This window comes from Myiozetetes cayanensis, unplaced genomic scaffold (genome assembly GCF_022539395.1).
Source record: "Myiozetetes cayanensis isolate MyiCay16 unplaced genomic scaffold, myiCay2020 scf1, whole genome shotgun sequence".
NCBI classification, from domain to species: domain Eukaryota; kingdom Metazoa; phylum Chordata; class Aves; order Passeriformes; family Tyrannidae; genus Myiozetetes; species Myiozetetes cayanensis.
In genome coordinates, this window is record NW_026086604.1 from 41,673,600 (window position 1) to 41,699,772 (window position 26,173).

The following is a 26,173-nucleotide window of genomic DNA, read 5'->3' on the forward strand; positions in this document are numbered from 1 at the left end:
ATAGTATAGTCATTATACTGCATTTAACACATAATTGAATTCTAATCCTATGTTTCAACTTTTCTTCCTGTTCTTGCAAACAGCTGGGAAATTTAAAACTTTATCCTTTTTATATAAAGAGAGAAAGTCTAAGTAAGGATACATATTGTTAATATGTAAGGATATATATGTTAAATATATTGTTTGGCTCTTGTTTTGAGCGCAGAATTGTAGTAATAATTACAAAACTTCATATAGTTTGCATATTAATCGTTGTAAGTATGAGAAAATAAGCATGAATTTTAGACAGAGCAGCCTTATTTCAACTGCATCTTTTCTTTCATCATCTGTTCTATATGTACTAATATTAGCGTGCAAAGCAATAGTGTACGGTAGTAAATTTGTGGGCGTGTCTAGATTAAGGCAGAGGCTCTCAAACATCTGATTAACAGGGAGTCTTCAACTTGCAAATACTCTGATTTCCTGTCTTTTACCATGCATCAGATGTTGAGTAAATCTGGTTACCTGCTTATTTAAAACACCTGTTTTTGCAGTAGTGTTGAGAAAATAATGGTTTGACTGTTTCTTTAATTCTGTTAAAAAAGAAAAGGGATGTTGGGCAGTGTAATTAGTGATCAGAACTGCAGTGTACCTCTTATCTACACTGAAGAAACTCAGGAAGCTGTTACTTACAAAAACTAAGAAACTGAATTTACCTGATAAAACAGCATTTGCAAAGTCAATGTTGTAATGAGCACTGTTCTGAACTGTTTGCTGCTCAGGGCATGCTCCAGATTTGATGCAGGAAAAGTTCTGAATAAAATTTGTGTAACTGAAGATCTAACCCCTTTCTACTAGGAATTTACAGTTCAGACGTTGTCCTTTTCGGTTTCAGAGCAATATAATAAAGGAAAGTAGTTCCATTCACTCTCCCATTTAATAATCATATTAGATAAGACTGCAAAACATTTTAAAGAAAATTCACCCAGAGGCATATCTTTTAGGTATAGCCTTTTGAAGAAGAGGACTGCTATGCAGTAAAGGTCTGAACGAGGCACACAATAAACGTGAACCCACTGAATTTCATTGCCATTGGCATAACAGACATAGATTTTGATTTCCAGCCCTCTGATGAGTGTTGGTGCCTGAGCATGCCTGGGAGAACATGCACACAACCCTTGTGGAAATTGCTAACCATAAATCTGTTTAAGCCCTGGAAAAAGTCATGTTTGAATGCTTGGACTGCATGAGGAGCTGCAGATGGACTGAGAGAGGAGTTGGGGGGGGTGTGTGGAATTAAAAAGTAGCAGGGAAAATGCATTTTATCTTACTCCTTCTCTAAGAAGAATCATTCTCACACCCACAAACATTTAAGCAGACTGTTCTCATTGCTTTCAGAAGGGCATTAAGAAAGACAAGGAAGACTTATGTTCTTAAGTGCTTGTTGCAAGATTGATACATCTTATTTAGAGAAAAACTGAGTTTACTGGGTCTTCAAAGAAGTCCAGGAGACTGTTTGGGATGGTTGTATTCTCTAAGTGCATAAGCCTAAGACCAAAGAGAGTTTGGTGGGCTTTCATGAAGGTTTGTCAAATGTAACATTAGCAATGTTTCCTATTACGCAAACAGCTTCAATGTAATATCTGATACAGAAGAGTTTTCTTTCTAAAGGAGATTACCAAAAGGATTCCTAGAGGCTCCCTTTTTCAATCACAGCCACCATTTTTCTCTGAGATTCTTTTTGTATCTATTTCATTTACAACACTCTAACAAAAATTAGTTGGCATGGTGAAACTAGATCAGTGCTGAAAATTTCTCCTAAGCAAAGTCTGGCTAATACTGACTTCAGTGTACAGTAGCAGCATGTTTGTGCTGAATGGTGGTATGAACTCCCCATCTGCAGATGTCAGCCTCCTAACTATCACGCTGGTCAGGACTGAACATATGGTGGAGCAGTGTTTTTCAAAACTTGGTTCTGCTGGCAAGGATTGGCCTCTTCATGCTGGGGACCTTGTTTATGACTGAGGAAAGGAGGAAGAAGAGACGGAGAAAAAAGTAGTGTAAATAAATGGCTATCTGCAACAATGCTTCCTCACAGGAACACAGGATTTTTGCCTCTGGCACTTGTTCTTGCCTAGGTTACCCATGTCAGAAAAGTGTTGCGGGAGTGAGAAAAAACGAAGAATTAGGGAAATACAATTTAATGAAAGAAAATCCCAAACAAATAAGTTCTTAAAAAGTCCCACATAAGCTGAGATAATTTAATTTTGTAAAATCTGGTCTGTGTACACACACACAAACATTAACAAAACTAATTTAAAAAATCAATATTCTTTATTAACCAATTAATTTAGTTTGATGATGCCCTCCCTCAGGTCAGAGGGAGGATGAAATAACTCATGTTTTTTTTGTGTATTTTTGGAAGGATAACTTTTGCACCCCTCCATGATGAATTTTCCTGAAGACCATGGTTATATATTTGGTCCATGGCATTGCTGGCCACATCAAAAACCTTATTGCCAATATCTGACATGATATTTGCTGCTTCTGTTTCAGACCTGGTGGAGAGATTCTGTATCCAGTGTTTTACCTGATTTTTTTGTGTATTGTGTTGCTTCATCTGAGAACAGACCCTCATCCCTACAGTTCCTACTTTGCTTATGTTTGTAGGTCATCAGGGCTGTCACACCACTGCTGCTAAAACCACATGCAGGCAGAAGTCATGCAGACTGCTGAGTCCCCAGTGGCCTCTATACTGTGTCAGGTAACATTACCTGTGCAATTACAGTGAGCCCCTTCATTATCCCTGCTCATTTGTCCTTGCAGAAATCTAGAGGGATCTCCATTAGAAGCTGTTAGTTTATACTCCAGGAATATTTAGTCTGGGAAGTACCCCTTTGCTCCCTGAAACAAGCAGCTCTTTTCCAGTGTGGGAAGTATATCGGTAGTGTGGTCAGAGAACCAGGACACGCATGGAACATGGGTGCCCTGGAGACTGCTGCACCCTTTGGCATTGGAACCGGGGCCAGTTGTCACTATTCTGTGCTTGGCCTTGCAAGTGAGGTTGCTGAAGCAGTGTCTGGGTTGTATCAGCACCAAGGCTTTGTACAGGTCACACAAAGTCACTGATGTTTTCTTGTCTGTCCCTACCCATAAGCTGCCTGTACAGCACCAGTGCAGCTTAAAATTTGATCCCCAGTGTCTTACTGATGATGCTAATGAGGTTACCAATTAATGGCACCTAATGGTCTATTGTAGCAGTGGTTTTGGTGATGGAGACAGCTGTCCTCTGGGAGCTGGGCTGAGACCATGAACTCATTTCGTATAAGCAAGTGAACAGCTGTTGTAGAAACATCGATGGGAGAGATTAGGTCACACACTTCATCTCCCTGCCACCCCAGGCCTGTTCCTTGCAGTAGGCAGCAGGTGAAAGGAGGAAGCAACTTTAGAGGACAAAAGCCCTTGCTCAATTGCACCCAGAGATCTAGACACAAAATCACTACATCCCATTAGCAGTCTTCTGATTCATCCTCTTCCCCTGCCTTTTTAAAGTATTTCACCAATTGGCTAGGATTTTGAAGCAATTTTTTTTTTTTTTTTTAATAAGTTTTGTCACTGAGCAGTGTTGATTTGCGGTGTGGTATCCTCTTAGCACCTGATTGCTGCATGTAACACTTGGTACTTGAGTATCACATTATTTATTAAAAAAGTGCCCTCTGTGAACACCTTTGCATCAGAGGCTTATGAGTATTTTGAATATAATTTTAGAATATACATTTAATTTTGCAGGCAGAACTTTGGGGTAATGATTTCTCATTATTTAAGCTTCATTTCTGAGTTAGGTTACTTTTGGTATACAGTAGTTGCATTTCATCAGTCTGAAAAAAGGTGGCATTATAGATCTACATTGCATTCCTCCAGTGCTTGAATACCTGTAAAGTATAGCACACTTTAAAATACAATTGTGGAATTGTTCATTTTTTGAGCATGACAGGAATGTTAAGAGTTAATGCTTAATTAGTAGCTTCTCCAGTTCTTTTTTTGCTGAGCTGATGACAATACCAGATATTATAATTTAGGAAAAATACCCAAAACATACTAAACAGGCCCACTGAGGATTCACACCTATTCATTTTAGAATCTCCTTCAGTCAAAAATATTTGAAGAGAATTAGTTGTTTTATCCTCATACCCTTATTCAGGAAAATCAAATCTTTTCATGCTAATCAAAGATAGAAAGAACTGTCTATTTTGAGACTAAAGTAAAACTAATTTTTTTATGCATTGTAATTACTAGAAACTTTTAGAAACAAAGTTTCATGGGAATTAATGTACAGTTCACTGAGCTGTCAGAGTGGGGAGCTGAAGTCCCTTCCCTTTAGAATACTCACCAGGAGTAGTTGACCTTTGCAGATTAGCTGTGAGATTGAAAAGGCAGTTCCACTGCCAAGCACTTAGCTTGGCATTGCAGTCTTCTCTAGAAAAGTCTTGGAGTAACTGTTTACAGCTTGGCATATATAATTATATATAAAATAGATAAATAGATAAAATAGATAAAATGCATGTAGAGTAGAAAGATGTGAAAAAGGGAATGTCATTTCAGTATTTGTACACTGAGTGGACACTTGTGCTTCAGTGAGCTGTTATCCTTCTATTTTTTGACTTAGCCTGATAGTATGTGTACAGTTTTTTTAACATTTGAAGAAATCTGTACACAAAAAGATTACCTCCAACCTCAGAATCTTTTCTTTGAACCTTTTATGGTGTCTTAGTTTGGAGAAATATTATTTTACAGCTATCTTAATACTTACCTTTATGTTCAAATTCACTTTCAGTAAAAGAATAACATTACTTTAATTAGATGAATTTTCACACCCTTTCAACCCTTTTCATGGTAGAACTGAAATCTTGACAGTTTTTTAAGCTTAAAAACCACAATTTCTTAGAATTCACACAATTACAGAACATTCTGGTAGAAGGTCCTCATACCTAGATGACTCCTTTAATGAGTCATCAAGAAGGAATACATGCATTAGAACTTTGGTCATGAATGTAAAATTAAACAAAATGCTTCAGCTAAATTTGGCTGTGTTACACTCCTTCTCTGTTCAGTTATCCTTGATGTCCAAGCTAGCTTTATTAGCTCTCAGCTGCTTACCAAATAGTGAGCTTGAAGCAGGCAAGTGAAGTGTGCTGGATGTTTCCAGAACTGTACTGAGTATTTGCAAAACAAACAAACAAACAAACAAAAGCTCCACCCCCCCCCAACCAAAAAACTTCAAAGTCAAAATTTAATTCTTTCTAACAGAAAACTAATCCCTTAGAAAAGAGACAGCACCCTTCAGGGAACAGGAAATAATACAGTCTGGTTATAAAAAAAAAGTAGTTACTGCTTTTCTTTTAGAATATATAAACTTCAGAACCAACTCTTGAATTTTCTTTGATCAGAAATTATTTTCAAGTTGTTTTTTAAAATGAAGAATTAATTGGCAAATTATGTTTAAGTTCAGGTGAAAAAAAAAGGTAATGCAATAAATTGCTTTTTTTTTCCAATTATGCACCTTTGAAGTGAAAACTGCCAGTTGCCCATGGGTGCTATGTGTGCACTTGCTCTCTCTCTGTGTCCAGCTCTTTGGTTTGAATGGAATTGTCACATATATTTCACTGAATATGATGCATGTAGTGCCTGGGTTAATTTTTCTTGTTCTAAATACACTGACTCAACAAACTTTTGTAGATAGAATAGAGCATTAATTTGCTTTTCCTGTGAAAAAATAAAGAAAAGGAACAAAGGCCAGCTCAAATCAGACTGCACCTAATTATGGCAGTATCATCTATTTATTCAACAGGCTAGAGAGGCAGGAATTGTCTGGAGAGGGAGCCATGTAGAGGGAGTAATGTGGCAAATATGGTCTCTACTTCAGAACAGGTGTTTGTTCAGAATCTTTCTGCTCTCCCTAGTCATACCAGGGCCATGTGTGTTCCTGAAGTAGATCCTTAAGTATTTTTCTCACTGGGCTTTGTTTCACACTGCAGTGTTTTTTCAGTGCATAAATGTAAAAGAAAACTGCTCTTTGTTCCCGGTGTTCACCTACGGGGTTGTGACCAGAAGTGTATGTCCATTGCAGGGGACCAGTTTAGAGATAGCCTGAAATAGTTATGGTGTGCCATCAACTCCTTGATATCAACTGCTTTGCTCTGCAGATGTGCTGCTCCTGTGGTGCCCCACTTGTTCACAGAAATACAGCTCATGACATTTGGTTCACCTGCAGCAACAGACTTCACAAATAGTGAAATGTGACTTGTGACCTGATTTTGCTCAGAATGGTTGTGTAAAAGTTTAAACACCTAAGGAAAAAAATAATCAGGTGTTAGTGTGCTGAGGGAAAAGAGTACTCATACCTCAGTTGAGAAGTAACTCTTAACTATGAAGAGTAAAATGCAACCAGGGCTCTGCCTGTCCCTGTATTCGTCACTGAGGGCTTCTTGCCATTCCTTCAGTGCTCTGAGTACCCTTGATCTTGAGGCTTCTTTTTAAAATTGCCTCTTGCTTCCCATGTCCTTGCTTGTTTTCAGTAGGAGACACAAGAATTGGCAGCCACATTCCATGTTTCATTTCAAATCTCTCCTCCTGCACTAACAGGGATGATGATAGTTCTGCCTGTTGCAGAAGCACAGTTGGATTTCACAACCCGTTCTCTCTACTTGCTGGTGCTTAATTTAATAAAGGTAGTGATTGACACCAGATGATGACCTTACCTGAAAGGACTCAATAGAATAGCCCTTTTGGGCAGGATGTTTTAGATTTATATGGCACCCAGCATACACCCCTTACTGTTTATGGAGAGAGATTTGGCCTTACTGCTTTACCATCATCTGGACTGGTCCAAGAGATAAAAGGAGAAAAGGATTTCTGGTCAGTATTTATTTGATTTCTCATTCTCTTTTTTGGGTGTCTTGTACTCACCTATAAAGACAGTCAGAGGACCTTTTCTTACCTACAGCTTTCATAGTATCCCCAAACTTTGTGTCTGTTATTAGTTTTAGTCTCACATCTCAAATGGCAAATCTATTTGTCATTTTACTTCTCTTTATTTTCATGATCTTTTTTTACAATTAGTTTGACTCATTGCTGCTATATCCTAGGTTATTTGTTTAGTCCTTGTAGGGTTTCTTGCTCTAAAGGTTCCAGAGGGAGAACTTGTTAGCTGGAAATGGTCCTGCTTTAATATAACACTGATTTTTCCTGTCTCCATCTGCTGGTAAAATATGAGATTTGCTGCTCAAACATCATATAATGAGGAACAGAAACTATACATTTCAAATAATAAATATCCCCTTAGCTGTTATAGACACTTTCCATTTGAAACTGAAAAGAAACGATCAACTTATTTATTTTAGGCTGCCTAATAATAGCTATCAAATACTGATAACTTTGATATTTTGAGGGTTTACACTGCACTGACAGGAATGAGTTAGATATTCAAATGGATGTACTAATAACCTGGGAATTCAAATACATAGGCTGATGTAACTAGATTTATTCATTACTATGGGAATAAGAGACATTCTAAAATGGTCATCTCTCTTTTTAAATATTAGTATTTTTTACAGTTACTGAGCAAGCAGATAAAAGAAATAATGTGTAACAGGATTTTCAATCTGAAATTATTTTTACTTATTTCTGCAGACAGATTTATGGGGTTCATTTATACATCAGCTACCATTGGTTCCCCCTAACACTTACAATACAAAATTTTTCTGTGTTGAATCCAAAGGGAGTAAAACATCTACATACAATCATGTCAGGACCTCATTACATATAAACTTACAAGGTGAAGGGTTCTGTGTAAACCTTTTTGTTCATTCAGAGTATGGGGCTTCAGTCAGCAAAAGACTTTGCTTCCCATCCAGGGACATTAAAGATATGATACTGGCCAGTAGAGGTGTGGGGACATAAATGTGCTTTAGCTCTGGTGTTGTTTGAAATGGTTATATGAGAAAAATGATATTTCTGCATTCAAAGCAGTCTTAGATTTAGATGTGATTTATATTACGTAAAGAAATGTTTAGGCTGATTGTTATTTGCATCTACTCCTAATGTTTTGTAGGTGCTTCTGGCTTTGATACTTTTACAACAGTTTTTTATAGACCTGAACATTTTGTGTAAAACCATGAACAAAGCCTATCCTTTTACTTTCTATTTCCATCTATCATGTCTTTATAGGAATATGTTTTGAACACTGTCAAGATGCTGATAGTTATATTCATTCACAAAGCAAGAGAGTGTTTTATGAGACCTATTTCCTCCAAGAAATTTCAACATGAGATCGGGCAGGTATTCTCAAGCAAGGAATTACAAGCACTTTTGTTTCAATGGCATTAATTTTAAAGGCTTGTATTAAAATGTTTTCTCCTCTGCAAAGTAACTATAAAAATAACAATCTTTCATTTAATAGTTTTTTTTCTGTCTTAAGAGTTTTATCTATCCGCTTTACTGGCAAACTTTCTTCCCTTCTCTACTCCCACAAGCCCCATAGATTCCACCTCAATAAAAGAGACTGCCTGTCTCCTCAAGCATCATTGTTCAAAGGGATCCTTAGCACTTTCTGAAAGGTGCACAACTCTCTGTAAAATTCACTTCTGTTCAGAAATTTATTCTTTGTGTATATATCTAAAAACAAACAAGCCAAACTTTAATCTCAGTGTGCAAATGGATTTTTGTAGGGCTGAAAATGAAAAGAAACATCTATTTGTTTCTATTCATAGGAACATAGGAAGATCTCTGGATATAGATAAAAACAAGAGTAAACAGGAATAACTGTAATGAAAAGAGTAGAATTAAGTAGCATCTCACTGGTTGAGATTGAAACCATTCCAGCAGCTATAAGGATGAATTGTGTTTTGTCAGTGTCTATCACACTGCTGGCGAGAGAGCATCTGAGATGACTGATTTAGGAGAAGGACATGGCAAACCTCAATGATGGCTGAAACAAGTGGGATGAAACTCAGCCTAAAAGATTGAAGAGTCTGAGTCCAATGTTTGAAGTGAAACATTCAGAGAGGCTTCAGTTCCTAAGTAATTTTTGAAAGTGAGTCTTGGACTCTTGCCATGCTGAATAAAAGTCCTAAAAATACCTCAGTGATTTATAAATATGCTCCTTGCTATTCCAGAGTTGTTAGTGTCCAAGTCACTTTGAAAGTATTATTTAAGCTTCTCAGTCCTAGAGTTATCAAGAAAGAACTCAATTAATATCTAGTCTATCCAAGACAGGATTTACTCAACTATCCCTTGACAGATATTTGCCTAACCTGGTCTCTAAATCCCCCTGTGACATACATCCCACAGCCTCCCCAGGCTAACTATTACTGTACTTGACTATCCACATCAATAGTAAGTTTTTCCAAATGTCTAATGTAAATCTCCCATGCTGTGGTTTAAGCCTATTACTTGTCGTGTCCCTTGTGGACATTTCATTGCCTTTCGGTCATGGGAATAGCATTACCATGTATTCTCTCACTCATTTTTTTTTTGGTCTTAGTTGAAGCTAAAAAAAAATGTCCCCTTAGGCACTGTGAAAATTTATACCCAAAGCCAGCTTATAAAGAAGAGCTTCTTTGTTAATGCCTTTATCAAATAGCAATTTCGGGATAAAAGTATAGTGTAATGGCATATGGCAGGAAAGCCTGATACAACTGTGTCCACTTCAGAGACTTCATGGTTTAAATGGAGACTTGAGGTTGTATCATTTGCCCAAGCTTTCTACTTATTGGGATGTCAGTACTGGATGTCAAAAGTGTCAGTAAGTATCTATCTTATTCAAGTTACTCATCCCGTGTATTACTTCTGCAGCTGAGGCTTACATATGCTGCACAGCATTGCATGGTGCCAGATGAACTGTTTACTCACAGCAACTCAGCACCTCCTGGAGCACTGCAGGAGTTCTGAAACAAGGTATACCTTATTGCCTTATGCAGCACCAACCAGGATGAAGCCCAGCCTAATCACGTCCAGGCCCCACCAGATAAAGTTATGGTGAAATTGCAGGTGTAGATGTTGAATAGTAGTCCTTTCTTTCCGTGAAGCAGTTTCCACTCCACATAAACCATTTCTTTCCTACCCCTTTTGACTGGCAAAGTTTGGAAAACTTGTATTCATTTTCTGGCACTTTCATTAGGAGTCACGACAGAGAGTTTGTACAGCTTTTATGTCTGTGCATATTTAGAAGTAATAGCAATGCTTACTGTTTTATTCAGCTGCATGGAGAAATGCAGCTTCAAGAGAACCCCCCCATCACACTTTGGGTATTCATGTCTGGGGAGGGAGGTAGGAGGACCATTTGAAAGAGCACTGCACACTATGGCCACCAAAAGCAGCAAATGAGTTTCATTTTCGAGTTTCTTCTTTGAATGTATTTGTAATGTTTGCCTGTGTCAGCTCTGCTGAGGTGGCTTCTCAGGTTTTAAATTAATATCGTTGTAATGCCTTTCTCTTTAATTAAAAAAGAGAGCTCCCTCATAGGAAATTTCATAAAACAAAACTCATTAGTAATAAACAGATTAAATCTTTATCAGTTAATCAACACTATAAACTTCTGAGTGTTTGGAGAGTGGTGTGAGATAACACTGTCGTCATAATGAGAATGTTTGAAATTATTAGGGATCCCACTGTGCTGTTTGGGTGGTGAGAAAATAATGATTGAAGATGAGCCCCCCTACAGTGCTCACATGTGAATTCCTCTAAAGATTAAAGATGTGAAGATCTGAATTTTATGTTGTCCCCATCTCTAAAGCAAATTTTTGTTTTAAATAGTAGGCAATGGTCGTGGGCAGTGCCAAGCAAATTCTTAATGATGGTTATACCAAAACCTGACACAATGCCACAAAGTTTTTGAGCTGGTGGTTAGTGAAATTTTAGAGACTGATCATGGGTTGGGAGCCTTGCTGCTTTCTCAGATCGAATGTTCCCAGATGATCTCTCTGAGGCTTCAACCTGTGGTGGACACTGCACTGCAAATTCCTCGTCTTTGTGCACCCTGAATCCTCAGCACAGTCATTTCTATCAGGACTGTGGCAGCCCTTTCATTACACATGTGCTGGGGTTCTGCCCTGGTCCAGCTCTCTCCTGTGGATAAAGAGCAAAACTTACTGTTTTGGATGGAAGACACCAGTAGTTTTGGGTAGGAACCTCTTTGAAGAAGGTTGGGCATAGTGGTGCAGGACAGGGTAAAGCCTGTTTGGCTGGTAGTGTTATCAACACCTCCTAACCCTCTATCATTTGGAGTAATGCACAGTTAGAAAGTTATGCTATGCAGTCACTGGCATTTTCTTCATTGCTACTAGGAACATGTCAGAGCTCCTCTGTGTCACCCTAGGGGGTTCTTTGGAGCCATTGGGATTATTTGGGTTTTTTTCCTTGAAATATATGAAGAATTAAAGTAATTAGGGTGGAATAAAAATAGGACCAGTGAGAAAAATGAACCATGTTTTTCCGCATCCAGTAAACTTGGTGGAATGGGTTAGCAAGAAGTTATGAGAAGGGGACAGCAACTGGGAGTCATACATAATTATTACTTTTTCATTTCTCATATTTTGTCTTTGTTTAGTCACTGCAGAGATAATTACATGCGTTTTGTCACAAAAGTGTCCATGTGAATTAGTTTGGTTGTGGCATGAATTACAGCATCAGTAATGGTATTATCAAATATATTAAGTTTGGAGCACCCTTATTGCTTTAAATACACAGTAAAGGTTAGGTTACTCTGCTGCTTCCAGAGATCTAAATTCAGGTACACTGCTGGAGTACAAGTGAATTGGCCATTCTTATTTTGTTCTTCATATACTGGTGTTGTATTATAAAATGCAGCCTGCATGAGGGGTGTCTATTCTGGAAAAACAAGAGTCTCAGTTCCTGCCCCTTCTTTAGAACTGAGTCCATAGGCAAGCTATAAAACAAATAAAACCTTGTATGGATGGTTCCATTAGAAAGGTGGGAATGGAACTGATTAATTTGAGAGACATTGGAGACTGTTTATGTTTAGAAGTCTTAGGTACTGTAGCACTGTGACTTCTAAAAATCAGATGATAGATGTCCTCACTTTTTTGTCAGTTCTTCCAACCGGACACCTGTATGCAAAGTAGCAAATTTTAAAAGCATCCTTTTCTTTTTCTCATGTTGTGATGTGTCTTCATGTAGTATGTCTTCAAGAAATTTTTGCAGGGTTAAGTTGTTTGTGACAACTTCCTTTATACTCATAATTACAGTCAGCTCTGTGAATTAAAACCTTGTATTAAATATCTTTATGAAATGCTAGGCACAGATTTACTGGGAAGGGAATGAGAGGATAAAAGAACTCTTACTTCCTTACTAACGACCACATAATGCATGTTTGTGCCATGTGTTTGAGACTGCTTCTGCCTTTGAGTCTTGTTTCTGCACTTGGAGAAAGAAGCACAGATACTTTTGTTTGTTTGTTTGTTTGTTTTAAATGCTGGAGTGGAAGAGGCTAAATGCCTTGGCTTGGCAAAATGGACTGCTTGCAAGGGTCCATGTGACCCTTCTGATCATGTGGCTGCCCTACAATACTGCGTCGGTCATTTGCAGGGTGGGTGACCTTCCAGTCTCAATGGAAGGGCCTTAAACTCCCTGCTAAAAGAGGTGAATGTGTCTCATGATTATTATAATTTATCTATTCATCTTGTCTCCCTTACTTTTTCTGTTCTCTTTCTTTTTTCATTGCAGGATGGAGTAGGTGTAGACGAGAAGCTGTCCTTACGGCGGGTGGCCGTCGTGGAAGATTTCTTTGACATTATCTATTCCATGCATGTTGAAACTGGGCCTAATGGAGAACAAATTAGAAAACATGCTGGACAAAAGAGAACGTATAAAGCAGTAAGTAAAAACCAATTAAATTGTACACAAGTCTCTAAAAATGTGAATTATTTGGGCTTAGTCACATGTCATGAGAATTGTGCTTTTGGGTTTTTTTTAACTTTACTAGTACTGCAACCCTCACCCTCAAAATGATTTTAGAGGTGTTTCAGTAATGCATGAAAACTTATAGTTTAGAAATCACATTTTCTGTGTAACAAGGGCCAGATCCATTGATGACTTCAATAGAGATTCTCTTACTGGTACAAGAAAAGAATTTATTATTTCTATAATGGTTTGGCAATTTCTCTAATAACTCTATCAATTGTTGTCAAAAGGATGAAGTGTGAAAGAAGACTTAGAAGGTATTGCCACAACTTGTCTAAATGAGTTGCTCTATTTCAGCATATGAATGAAGTTGCCTTATAGTTTACCGCTTCAGACTAAGTATAACTAATGGTTTAATGGTATGAACACTTGTAAATGTTCTATATTCAAAGGGCTAGAAAGCTACTAGGTATAAGGGAAGTATTGAGAGGGCAGCTGTCACACCTGTATAAACTGACTGAATAGAGAAAAATTACCGTTTCTAAGATTTTAATTGCATGTTGTTGCTTTACCTAATCAGTTAAGTCACTGCCTGAAAATAGCTATAAACAGCTTTTGTGTTAGTGACACAAACATAACACTTTATTTTCTTATGGAGAAGTAATGAAACATTTGTGGCACTCTTCCAAGGTGCTTAAAATGTATGTTCTTGCCTGGACTTGGATAGCCAGCCTTTCATGTGCAGAGCTGTGATAGTGCCAGGCATGCTCAGAGGTTGACCCTGATGCACCTGCCCAGCTGTTTCCAGCTGCTGAAACATGAGGGGCTCACCAGAGTGGCAGGGCAGGGGCCCCCAGCCCATCATACAACCCTGGCCAGGGTGCAAGGCATCTGGGGCACCTTTCTCTACGGTCTCAGTGGGACAAGCTGGCAGGAGGCTGTGCACAGTGTCCTGAGGTGGCCTGTCATGCTGAACACAGTCTTCTTCATCTTAAAAACAACCTGCAGTTATGTCAGCTGTTTTTCATCAGAGGTCACCAAAATGTGAGGGAACTCCAGGTTTGTGATTCAATTTTAGCTGTAAGAAATAGCTGTTTTTCCATTTCTGTTCCTTTCCACCTATAAAACAATCTTTTCTATGTATTTTTGAATGCCTTCACAGATATTTTATTTATAGGCCATTTCAGATGTTTTGTTGTGGGATAAGCTCTGGACAAAATTTCTTATAATTTTTTCCCAGTGGTATTGACATTAAAATAGATATATGAAAATATCTTTCATCTGGGTGTGCTTTTTAAGGCTTGGAGCATTATTTCAAGGTGAACAAACACAAATGGTCTGAATTAATTTTCATTTGGCACCTCAGCCATTTTGATATTTGCTCTTCTCTTTTAGAAAGCATTAGAAAAGTAATATTTTCCATGGACCTTTCTATTTCTGTTTTGCTTTACTTCAGTAATCTGTTCAAAGGCATAGGTCACAAACTATTTAGAATAATATACCATTATAAGGAATGCTGCCAACTATAAATACAATACTTCAAGTCATCATCCTACAAATACATGCCAAGTATAATATTTACTACTGTAAGAACCCTATGATTGCAGGTCAGATAAGAAATTTGTTTATTGTGAACAGCATGAAAGACAACTAGTGTAACTTTGGTGAGGAGAACTACTTGTGCAGATTCAGTAGTTTCATTTGATGCCAATTTTATTGCCATGGAGATGTGAACCTGTGCATCGTTAAGGATGCCCAAATATAAGTTTGTGTCATTATCAGAGTCTGCGATATTTGTACATTCATTTCACTGCATATTAGTTTATTAAGGGTATTGAGTCATATTTCTCAGTGATGGGATTCACATATATAATTTTGAAAGACTAATTTTAGATTAAAAAAAAGTAAAAAAGACTCCAGAAGAAACTAATTTCAATTTTTGCTCTCTATCCTGATGTAAGAATTAGGTTAAGTAAACAGACCTCAAAATCTACCAGATCATCATATTCCTTTTATTGGACTTGTCCATTAAAATGCCTTTACTAAAAATTAAGAGCTGTAGTGCCAATCTGTTCCAGGAAGCCATGTAGTATCTACCTTCTCTGTGGTACTGTAAGGAGGAAAAAGGTAGTATCTTGGGTTACTGTCTCACAAAACGTTACACTCTAAAAGCTTTATAAATCAAACTGAAGTACTTTGGTGTGGTTTAATTTTATTAAGTGAATTTGGAGCAAGAGTAATTTAGTCTTGTTTCTTTATTCACATGTCAAAAGTTAATCATCCTTGAGATCTCTGCATGTATTTATCACACATAAGTATTCACCAAATAGTTTGAGTGAAAAATTTTTACAGGGGAGGTGGTTGACGAACTGTATGTTGCAACTGCTATTTGTTATTCATAACTCCTGGCATGTGATGGTCATGTTGCTTCTGTTCTCTGACTGGATAACCAAAACATTTCAACAGAGAAATTACGGGGAGAAAACCACCACAAATTTGGTACAAAACTGCTAAATTCTGAAGTTCATAAATATTGTCCTGGATTTTCAGTACCTGAGTATTTCTGAAAAGTTAATGGTACAGCCCTAAGAATGGCACTGTATTGATTTCAAGTCCATAATTTGCTTATGTATGTGTGAGCCTCTATTTTCAGTAGTGAACCTGCTGCACTCAAAATTTTTAATAACACTCAAGTATGATTGGAAGGATAATGAAATTATCAAGGGTGACTTAATTAACTATTGTTTGCATTTATATAGAGTAACAGACTAGGAATAAATAGAGCCTTTTTAATATCTGATAGAATCACCCTAGGTGCTGGAGTGCTCAAAGTACTCAGTCTGTGTCTCTGAAACTGTTCAGAACAGTTTACAAATGCAATTAGTGAATCTGTAACTGCACTGCCGTGTTTATGTTAACTGTATGGAAATGAATGGCATTTTTACAACTGATTGATTTGTGTGGGATTTCCTGTGGCAGAGCTGTGCAGGAAGATAAATACGATGTGGTAGTTTGTACTTTTAGTAGAGCAGCGCATAGGAAAGGGAGCCTTTCTGTTTTAATTGTAGCAGCAATGTACCAAGATCAAACTTTGGGATTTTTGGCACAAACCCTATAGATAAACTAGGAAAGTATCTGTTCTTCAATATTTAACTTTAGTGTAAGGTCCTGTTCTCTTCTTTAGCAAACTTAAACATCACGAGGAAATTGTACAGTCTGTATATATGATGTAGGAGAGTAACCTTGAAAATATGCAAAAGAGAGTAAGCGTCCTATTTAACTGGTAGGTTTTGTGCTCGTTTCATGTGCATACAAAGTAAGATTGATGGGCTGTGTTCCTTGCCAGCATAACTGTAGGTAGATCTGCACTAGCGAAAAACCAGGCATGACTTATATATGTGAAATGAAACCAAGAACTTTAAATCATATCTAGAGTCTGCCAGACTAAAGGAATAATTATTATGATGCTTATAGTCTCAGCTATTTTCTTGATTCCCAGGGAAGATTACAAACAGGGAAGATACTGAGGGCCTTGATCTGGGAGATAACTCCGTCACAAAGGCAGGATATGTGACATACGGCCTGGCCAAGGCGATTGCTCAACAGGGGCGCAGGTGACTAGGAAGATGTGGAAGGCGAAAAGAGCATGTTCCTTGGGCCAAGGAAAGCAGAAGCACCCAAACAGGTCACTGCTTGTCCTGTATTTTCCCTCCTACTCCTCTGTCAGGCTCCGTAGGAGGTGGGGTGAAATGTGCTGATGCAGGGAATGTGGTCAGGAGAAAGTACCAAGGATTTTCGTAGGGCTATCTCTGCTAGCAGTTGCTGCTACAGCTCAGTATCCAAGAGGAACTGCATTGCTTTGGGTAGTATTTTCCACTCTTTATTCCAAGGGAGTTATTTTTGTATAGCATCCCACCCTCTATGTCCACCTCCATAGGAGAACCGTGGCATCAGAGTGGGGATGGGGATGCACAGGAGAGAAGCGGTAAGGAAAACAATCCAACTGGTTGTATTAGGAAAGACATGCAACAAGTGCATAGCAGACTTGCTGTGCCTTTGTAGGGCTACATTTCTTGATTTAAACTATTCAGCTGTGTCTACAGTTTAAACATGAGTGCTAAGGGGTATATCAGAGGTGGGAGTAAGTGGGAAAAGTTGTGGCTACAGTAGCAGCATAATGCAACAGGCTCAAGCTGTCAGGAGAACTCTGTGATTCAGCGCAAAACAGGAAAAAAAAGATTGCCTTATTACATTTTTCAAGAAACACCAATGGTCTGTGATGAGACTGAAGATGTAAAATGTCTGTGCTACCACTCAGGCTCAGGTATGGGTACAGTTAGACCAGATTTAGTGATTAAGCCCTGTATTTCAGAGTAGATTTTATTTCCCTTACTTTGTTTAATATTGTTAAAAAAGGTATTAGATTTTCATTCATTTAAACAATTGAGTAGGTGCCTCACCTTTCTGTGTTATATCTAGACACATTTTCCCATAACTAAGTGCATCATCTAGCTGACAACTGTTTGTGAAAGTCTCATAGCTACCTTAAGGACCTTAAATACTATGAATATATTCTACTTTTTACCTGTGAAGGATGATTTAATACCTGCTTGTTGAGCCTGACTAGTCATTGTGCAAAGCCTTGAAACATTACAGCAGTGGACTTGAGTTGTGAGTGAGGGCTGTGACATCTGAGCAGGAGAAATGGGTCAGTTAATAAGAGTCTCAACCCATGAATGAAAAAAAGCTACTGGGCTGATGAGCTAGAAGAGAAGCAGGTTTGCAAAACATGGGGGAGATATCGATGTGTCAAAGGAAAGTAGCCTGAGGCAAGACTCTTATCAGATAGATCATCATCATGGCTAGGCTTCGTGAACGAAGATTTGAGAAGGGCTCTACCCACGCTTGCTACAAGCGCGCTGATGGCTAAAAACGCCAATGCGAGATAGACAAGTCCGGTTGCAGAAGGCACAGCAGAAAGACTCCCCAGGTGATATCAGACAAGACGCGATTCTTTCTGCGTTGTCTTTTCTCCTCGAGAGTGATCCTGCGTGTGTTCTCAAAAGCAGCAGCAGCGTTATAGATGGTGTGTCTCCAGGCCTCTCGACTGGAGGCCAGGGTAGACCAATGGTGGTGATCGATATGGCCAAGGGTGAGGGATTGTTTCAGGGAGTCCTTGAACCTCCTCTTCGGGGCTCCTCTCTTGCGGCAGCCAGTGGCAAGTTCCCCATAGAGCACGATCTTAGGGAGGCGGTAGTCCTGCATCCTGGAGACGTGCCCTGCCCAGCGCAGCTGTGTTCTCAGCAGCATGGCCTCAATGCTCGTGACTGCTGCCTGTTCAAGGACAGACCTGTTGGTCACATAGTCAGTCCAGTGGATGTTTAGGATTGTACGGAGGCAACGCCGATGGAAGCGTTCTAAGAGACGCAAGTGGTGCCGGTAAATGACCCATGATTCAGATCGATAGTACATAACATCTGAGGCATAACAGGAGTTTTTTTGGATGTGGGGCAATATCTGGGATCCTGTACTTCATCCAGCTGTTGTGGTAATAAGTGTTTCTAGATTTGGGATAAAGCTTTTGAGTAGCTTCTTTCCTCTCACCCTAAGAAGAACCTTCCTCACATCGTGAAACATGGGCTCAGTCTTTTTCTCTCCCAAAACAGGAATGAGTGAGTCCCCTTTGAGCATCACAATGAGTGTGTTTTCCTTGGGGAAGAATTTTTTGACAGGTTGCACTGTGGAAAAACATCCTTTCCTTCCTGATCAAACAGGGCTAAAGCAGGTTTGAAGCCTGGCTGGTTTCTGTACAGGGCAGACCTTGTCCTTGGAGAATGGGAAGAACACGAGGTTTGTGCAGGGCCTTAACATGCTTGAATTCATGCCATTCTTGTTTGCATGATGAAACTCCCAAGCCTTGTGCACTTTTACTCTATGGATTGTTCTTGCTTCTATGCAAAGGACGAGTGTTGAGTGTCCTGGCAATTGTCCCATTAGCAGGTGTTTCCCATCGTTTCCCTCACAGAAAATGACTTTTGCTATATGGGGAGGGAAGGGAGCTGTGAAGCGCAAGTTTAGCACACGAAGGAACAGCATTTTCCCCAGTATAGCAGGGTAGTGAGCTCTTGATAAAGCTCCCAGAGGTAATATATCTGCTTTTCTATGTCAGTCTTCGATTCTGACCTCTTGCTGAGGAAAGGAGAGGACTTTCCTTGGCTGGCTTGCCCTACTGTCATCAAGAAACCAGTTTCTGCCACCTGGCTTGATGGCTGTGGCCCAGGACAGATTACCATCTTCACTCTCTATCTCTGTCTCTCTCTTTCTTTCCTCTTGGAAATCTTTAAATCATCTTTCCCCCCTTACCCTCTTTAATTAAAAAAATACAAGCACATACACAAAATCTCTGTTCTGACACATCTTTCCAGACTACACATATATTCTCCATGCTAATTCTTCAGGGGTTAATAGGTTCACTTGCAAAATTTCACTCCCTCTCCTCACACTTGTCTTTCCTGTTCTGCCATATGTGTCCTAAAATCTGCCTTTCAGTTTAGGACTTGTTAACGTTCCAAATAAAAATGTAGCTCTGAAATCTACATCATCACAACATCCTGTGCTTAAATAATCTAAATATTGGAGAGCATGAAGGAGATTTTACCCATTTTCTCTTCCTGCAGTGATGTAGTAGGAGTGCAATAGGCTTCTCATAGACAATTAGGGCACGCATCGCTTAGCTCCAGTGTAAATCAGATTACATGCTCAGGTAGTGGATTACTTGCCTTGCTGTGCTCTTCATGGGATCCAGTAAGCAGGTCTGGAAAGGCCTTCATTGCTGGGTGATGTTCTGGCTGGGTTCCTACATGTCAAAATCTGTATCATAAACTTCTTGTGAATGGTGAAATAAGATCATAAAAGCTCTGACTCTGAAGTCACTGAAGTCAATTCATTTTATTTTCCTCTCAGTTCAAAGAAAATAAATGAAGGTGTGCATGGACTGTATTGTTATGAAATGTTTGCTTCTTATCTTGTAATTTCTGAGGCTAAAACAAACCCTGTAATATTTTTGCAGTCTTTGCTTAATGCTCCAAATGCCTAGTTTCTTCTTAATATATTTTTCCCTTTACAATATAAAAAGCATTTAGCTGTAAGAGCTATTCCTAGTGCACAATACCTAAATAACAACTTGCTAGAATCTGCTTATTTTCTGATACAGAATGCATCCAGTTACAAGATAACACATTTCTACAAGCAGCACAAGATATACTACTGTGCAGTAAAAGCACTAGTAAGAATGAGGAATCCCATAAGGATATTTCTAGGGCTTTGTATTTGAGAAAAATATACTTATTGTAAGATGGTTTGGCTGTATATTTTGTGTAGCTAATAGCCTTGAGAAGACAGCTAGAAGCAGGGCTGATGGAGGCAGTGAGAGTATAGAGCATCAGTAAGGACTGAGTCATTGGTGCATTCTTTCAGGTAGAATAGAGGACAGAAACAATTTTTCCTGATGAGGTCAGACCACTAAAGTATTTCTGTATAGTTACTTAAAAAGTGTCATAGGCCTCCAGCTTGTGCTCTGAAATACTCACTTGCAAACCAGTTCCTTGAACTGCATCAGTGCAGTCTTGTGCACAAGCTGGCAAACTCTGCTGAGAGGTGAAATATAGGATTTTGTCTTCAGTCTATTGCTACTTTGGTTAGAGAGCTTCCTGACTACAGCTGGTTCAGAGCATGGCCAGAGGAAGCAAGTGGCTCTCTGCATCTTGTTCTGTTACGAGAAAGGCAAAAAGAATCCACAATATTGGGGACGTGAATTTGTGGGGGGGTTACAGTGGCACTTTGTAAGCTTTCTGGCATTGAAAATTGGAGACAGCTTTTTTTTTCTGTATATTCAGGCATAAGATTAAGGAAAGCTGTGGGTTATATCCCCTACCCTATGTATCTATTTTAATATCATTCCTATTGTGTTATGCCAGTTTATACAAGCTGAAGTCTAGGAATGTAAGTGATTGATTCAAATTACAAAGTAAACAGGGGAGGAAGTTGGTGAAATCTGATGTTATTTAGGGAAGGGCATCCTTAAAACTGTGTTACAGTGGGAGGTTGGAGACACGAGCATCTGCTCTGTGGACAAATTTAGTTATAAAACCTGGTTCCCTTATAGTCAGTGGAGCATACCTATCAAATCTGGGCCTTAGCTCGCTTGCTTTCCATGGAGGATTTTCATTTTGTTTGAGCAGAACTGGAATTTTGACAGAGGTGCTTGATTGTAATAAATGGAGCATTCCTATCAAACGCAGGCAACTAATGAATCCACGGGTAGGCTCCATTAATTTCAATACAGTGCTAAACGTGTTAAATGTTGTAAGAGAGAGGTTGCTGCATATGTGCACTTACCAATTTTCTCAGTGCTAAATTCCAGCTGATTTTAAGTTGGTTTTTTTTTTTTTTTTTTAGATTCCATAAAGCGTAACAGTGTTTTCATATTTAGAAAGGTAAATAAGCATCTGTTCTGTGGCATCAAAAACAGGAAAAAAAACCCTGAAAATATATTTTTTAGTAGGCTCTCCCGTTCAAAAGTGTCTTCACTTAATGCTGTAATTTTCAGATAAATTGTTTCAGGCCCAAAAAATATCTTTGCCAGTTATAATCACAGAACAATTTTTGCTTTTATACTAATCCCCTTCTTCCTCCCAAAATAAGATTTCTGCTATATAAGAAAACAACAAAAATAAACAGCCTAAACAGCAATATTATAAACATTATGATATAATTTGCGTTCCAATTTTATAGTGCACCATTTCCATGCATTACCATGACACATGTCACATCAACATATGCTAATTTAAACTGCACCTATTTTTCAAAATACTCTCAACTGATAAATTTGGTCCATGGAGTTTTAGGAAAGCTAAGTTTCAACACGGGCTAAATAGGTGACAAGCCGAGTGGAAGAGTGTAAGAGAGTTAAAATGGACCACTCTTCCTCCTCTTAACACCCTTGTGAGGAGCAGGAGTGATCTGAACAAGATGTAATCCCATGTACATCCAGTTAAAGAAAGTTATCCTGTCTTTTCTGTAGCTGCAGTTTCATACACCCCATCTCTATCCTCCTGTACTTCCTACAGACTTGCATCAGCCTAGGACTTGATAGGAAATCAAATCCTGCTGTAGGTCTAACAGTAAGGGAGTACAAGCAGATTATCAATTGACTCTTTTAATCTCTCTTGCTGGGACTTTGTCTTTCTTTAAGGATTACCTCTATGGCAAGATAACCACCTTAGTTGGGAAAAGAAAGACTAGAGATTCCTTACAACACTTGCACTCTTCTGTGTATGTAAATCAATATATATAATGAATCACAGAAAAGTCATGGCTTTGTCTTTTACTGAGTTGAAAATATCAAAGTTTGGATGACTTCATCCCATTTAACCAATCTGGTAAAGCTGTTCCAGTGCACTGGAGTGCAGAATTTTCTGTTGATATTGATTCTGGTTCGAATGTCTCAAGCCACAGTTGTTGTTGTTGTCCGTGGGTTTACACTCTGAAGAGCTTTTCTCCACAACTTTTGAACTCCCATTCAGTCAGAGGTGGGCTACAATTAGATCTTTCTCGGCCTCATAATATACATGAAACAAATGCACATCCCTCAGCCTTTGATTGAAGGTTTCCTTTAGGTTCCAGCTGCTGTGGTGGCCTGCTGCAGAGCCCTTTCCTGCTTCTTAGCAGCCTTCTTGAGGTGTGGAGGGGAACTGTCAAGTGTGAGGGGAAACATGGGCACATTATTCCAGCTTCTTTCTTACCAGTGCTGAGTAGAGAGGGATAATAACTTTTTTTGATTTGCTGGCCATACACTTAACATAGCCAGTATGAGATGTAGTTTATCTGTGATCAGAGAGTGTGCTGTTAGCTCATTTTCAGCTTGGCGCCAAACTTCAGGTCCTTCTCGGCAAGGCAAGATATCTATAAAGATATGTGTATCCTTGGGGGTGGGGGGAATGCAATCTTTAAAACCAGCAATAACTGCTTCCTCCTCTCCCCTTTCAAAAAAGAAAAATCCCTCTGATGCCTGCTTGTGAGTATGTGATTGGAAAGAATGATAATGTTGAAACCAGGAAACAACTAAAACCTGTTTTTTCAAGGTATTTCCAGGTAAAGCAGAGTCTTTAAAATCAGTTGATTCCCAAATTCTGTAACTATTGGTAAAAATAGCATATTTACTCCATAGTAAAAAATCACAAGCTTTCCAAGAATATTTTCACAAAACATTTAAGTACAAAGTTAAAATAGTAAGGAAACTGTCATTGCTGAGTCCTATATCTGTCTACGTATTGTTACAAAAAAATATATAGAGCACAGAAGCCAAGCACTTTCTTCTTTTGGCATTGGTTATAAAAAAGAGGTCTCTTTTCAACTTTTTTTTTTAGAACATTCCACAGTAGGGTGGCTGTTATGTATGAATCTTTTTGCTGAAAGGAATTCGAAAAGAACTGTAAACAAAACAACCCCCTTTTTGATATAAGTGGAATTTTGTTCTGTACCAACTGTTAGGAACCATTAGATGATAAGTAGGCAGATTGGATAGATGTTTCTTGAAATCCTACATAGTATGCAGAACATGCTTTTATTGTTCTTCCTGGCATTAAAAGATAATATGCCTTATTTGGAAATATGATGATCAGTTCTGTTAAATCATGTTCAATCAGCTTATATAATAACACCTATATTTTGTTATTCATTTCAGATTTCAGAGACCTATGCCTTCCTACCGAGAGAAGCGGTGACACGATTTCTAATGAGCTGCTCAGAGTGCCAGAAAAGAATGCATTTAAACCCAGATGGAGCGGATCATAAAGGTAGCTTTAGTGTCAAATAGTGGGATGTAAAGTAATTTTATTTCTAATACCCACTTATATTTTCCTAGCTTAAGTGAGGGTTCATAAAAATTTGGTAGACTGGAACAGTTCAGTAAGTCAGATCATCTCATTTACTTAAGCTGGAAGGTAGTGAATCTTCTGCTTTCACTTAAGGATGAAGTGTAATACTATATGCACCCTTGATAGAAAGATGATTTTATCTGAAGGAAATAATTTATTTTGCTATAGAAATGTTTGTATGGGGGCTTAAGCATAATGAATAGGTAGGGTGTATGAGCTGGAGTCACTTGGAGTAAAAGAACACATCACTTTTCAGGATTTGAATTTGGTTTTCCTTTTTCTTTAGGAGACTTTCATCTATACAGCCTAAAAAGGGATTGAAAATACCAAAGTTAGAACTAAATGACATAATAGTCAGACTTTGACTGCAGAGTAGGCTGATGTAGCCTCCACAATTAACAAATAATGCATAATAACTATTTTTGTTGCAGATAATGGAAAACCTCCAACTTTGGTGACCAGTATGATTGATTACAACATGCCCATTACTATGGCTTATATGAAACACATGAAGCTGCAGCTACTAAATTCACAACAAGATGAGGTAAACCCAGAAATCTTTAAAGTTTGTTTTTCTATTGAAATCTTTAAGGCACAAACCTTAATAAGTAAGAATAGGGGTTGCTTTTGGAATTTTGAATAAAAAGACAGAAAAAAGATGGAAGAGAAGTAGTTTGAGAACCAAGCTTCTTCAGAGAGAACTGGGATTGAATTATGTTTATTTCTTCTCAAAAATAATTTTTTTTCTCATTTATTCAGATTTTTCCACATCTTAAGAAGTGCTTCATCAAATGAATAGCACCTACCGAATTATTTGTAATAATCTAGTTTTGCTAAAAATTTGTTCATTTACCATTTGAGCTGCCAAACAGAAGCTCAGCTATGTGCCAGCCAAAAAGCAGTTCTACATTCTTTGTCTGTCTGCGTAACTATATTTTTAAATAAAGAAAACCCTCAAAATCAACCTTAGCAGCTGAATTATGTCATGACCCTGATTGACTCCCAACTTCTGCAGAGTCAGCCAGATTTGTTTTCCTAATAGGTACGTATGGACTATTGGTGGACATTTCATGAATCATTCAGCAGAATGGGGATTTCATCACTCTTCTAGAAATATCAAGATCCTTTCTTTGCTTTTTTTTTTTTTTTAAATTTTTTTATTTTTTTTTTTTTTTTTTTAGGTGGGGAGAGTGTAGGGAGAGATTCCCACCTCAAAGTTCTGTGTGCACAAATATATCCCGGTTGTCTTTCCCTCCTATCGAGTTCTCCATTACGTGCTGCCCCTTTTCCAGGATCTGGTGGCAGGGTTTCAAGTAGCAGGAGCGAAGAGGCTTTATTCCTGCAGTAGAGTTAGGACTTCAATGACTCCTTGGTTTTTCCACTTCTTCCCTTTGAGAATTGCTACTTCTACAACAAGGTCAAATGCTCATGCTACATCAGGGTCCCCTGCCACAGTGCTTCTATAGCCTGAACATTTTGGTCTAGTCTTTCTGGTCTGATGACTTAAATCTTTGTTAAACCAGGTTTTTCATCTAGACCAACCATTGGCAATGAAATGGAGGCAGCAGGAAGTACCATTACTTGGTATTCTCCCTACCCAATTCAGTTTTGCAGCTCTGTTGTTACTGTGTATGAAATGCCTGCAGCACTGGATTTATGAAAGTAATTTTTTATATGTTTTAGTAATAATGTCTTTTCTAGGGCTGAGTGGGCACAAGAAAAGTTCTCAAGATAATCCTTATGTCTTTTCTCAAAGCAGAGTTTTGCCAAGGTTTTCTTTTTTCCCTGGGCCATACATTTGTTGCCTTGAGAACAAAATGACAGTGAAAATATCGTAGTACAAAGCAGCAGGATTTCTGGTTCAAACTATTTCACGTACTTAAAAAACATGCTTGAATTTGTAGGAAAGCTCTGTTTCCAAGGTTTCATCTGTCATATCTGTATTCTTGTGGAGGGGGTGGAATTGAGACAGGAGTAAACTTGGATCCCACAACTAACTAGCACAATGATTGAAAGCCTCCTAATTTTCTTATCCTCAATTCAACATTTTTAAGCTGAGGCCATCGATAAAAGGGAAACAGACTTCATCTAAAAGGAGGACTCATCACTATGTGGGAATTTAGAGCCATACTGAGCCAATATAAGGATGCCAGTGGTGCCAGCTTTTCTTCCCACGCCCACGTGTCCATGAAGATTCGGATACATGTTTACACAGTTTGGGAAGTGAGGTGGAGGTATTCTGCAGAGTGCCTGTGGCAAACAGTAGGCTGCCTATGTGTGTCATTTTATACCTATGCAAGAGTCAGCCAGAGCTCCCTTTCTGGGAGCCTATGAAAATT

The 26,173-nt window shown here is 38.5% G+C and overlaps 1 protein-coding gene across 4 annotated transcripts in view; it reads left to right on the forward strand.

Moving 5' to 3' along the window:
* NOL4 (nucleolar protein 4) overlaps positions 1–26,173 on the forward strand; it is a 191,096-nt gene that overhangs the window by 21,736 nt on the left and 143,187 nt on the right. For all 4 annotated transcript variants that reach the window (XM_050340809.1, XM_050340825.1, XM_050340817.1 and 1 more), the window contains exons 2-4: positions 12,721–12,870; positions 23,642–23,753; positions 24,266–24,378. In XM_050340809.1, the coding sequence (XP_050196766.1) occupies positions 12,721–12,870; positions 23,642–23,753; positions 24,266–24,378 (375 nt within the window). The remainder of the gene's footprint in view (positions 1–12,720; positions 12,871–23,641; positions 23,754–24,265; positions 24,379–26,173) is intronic.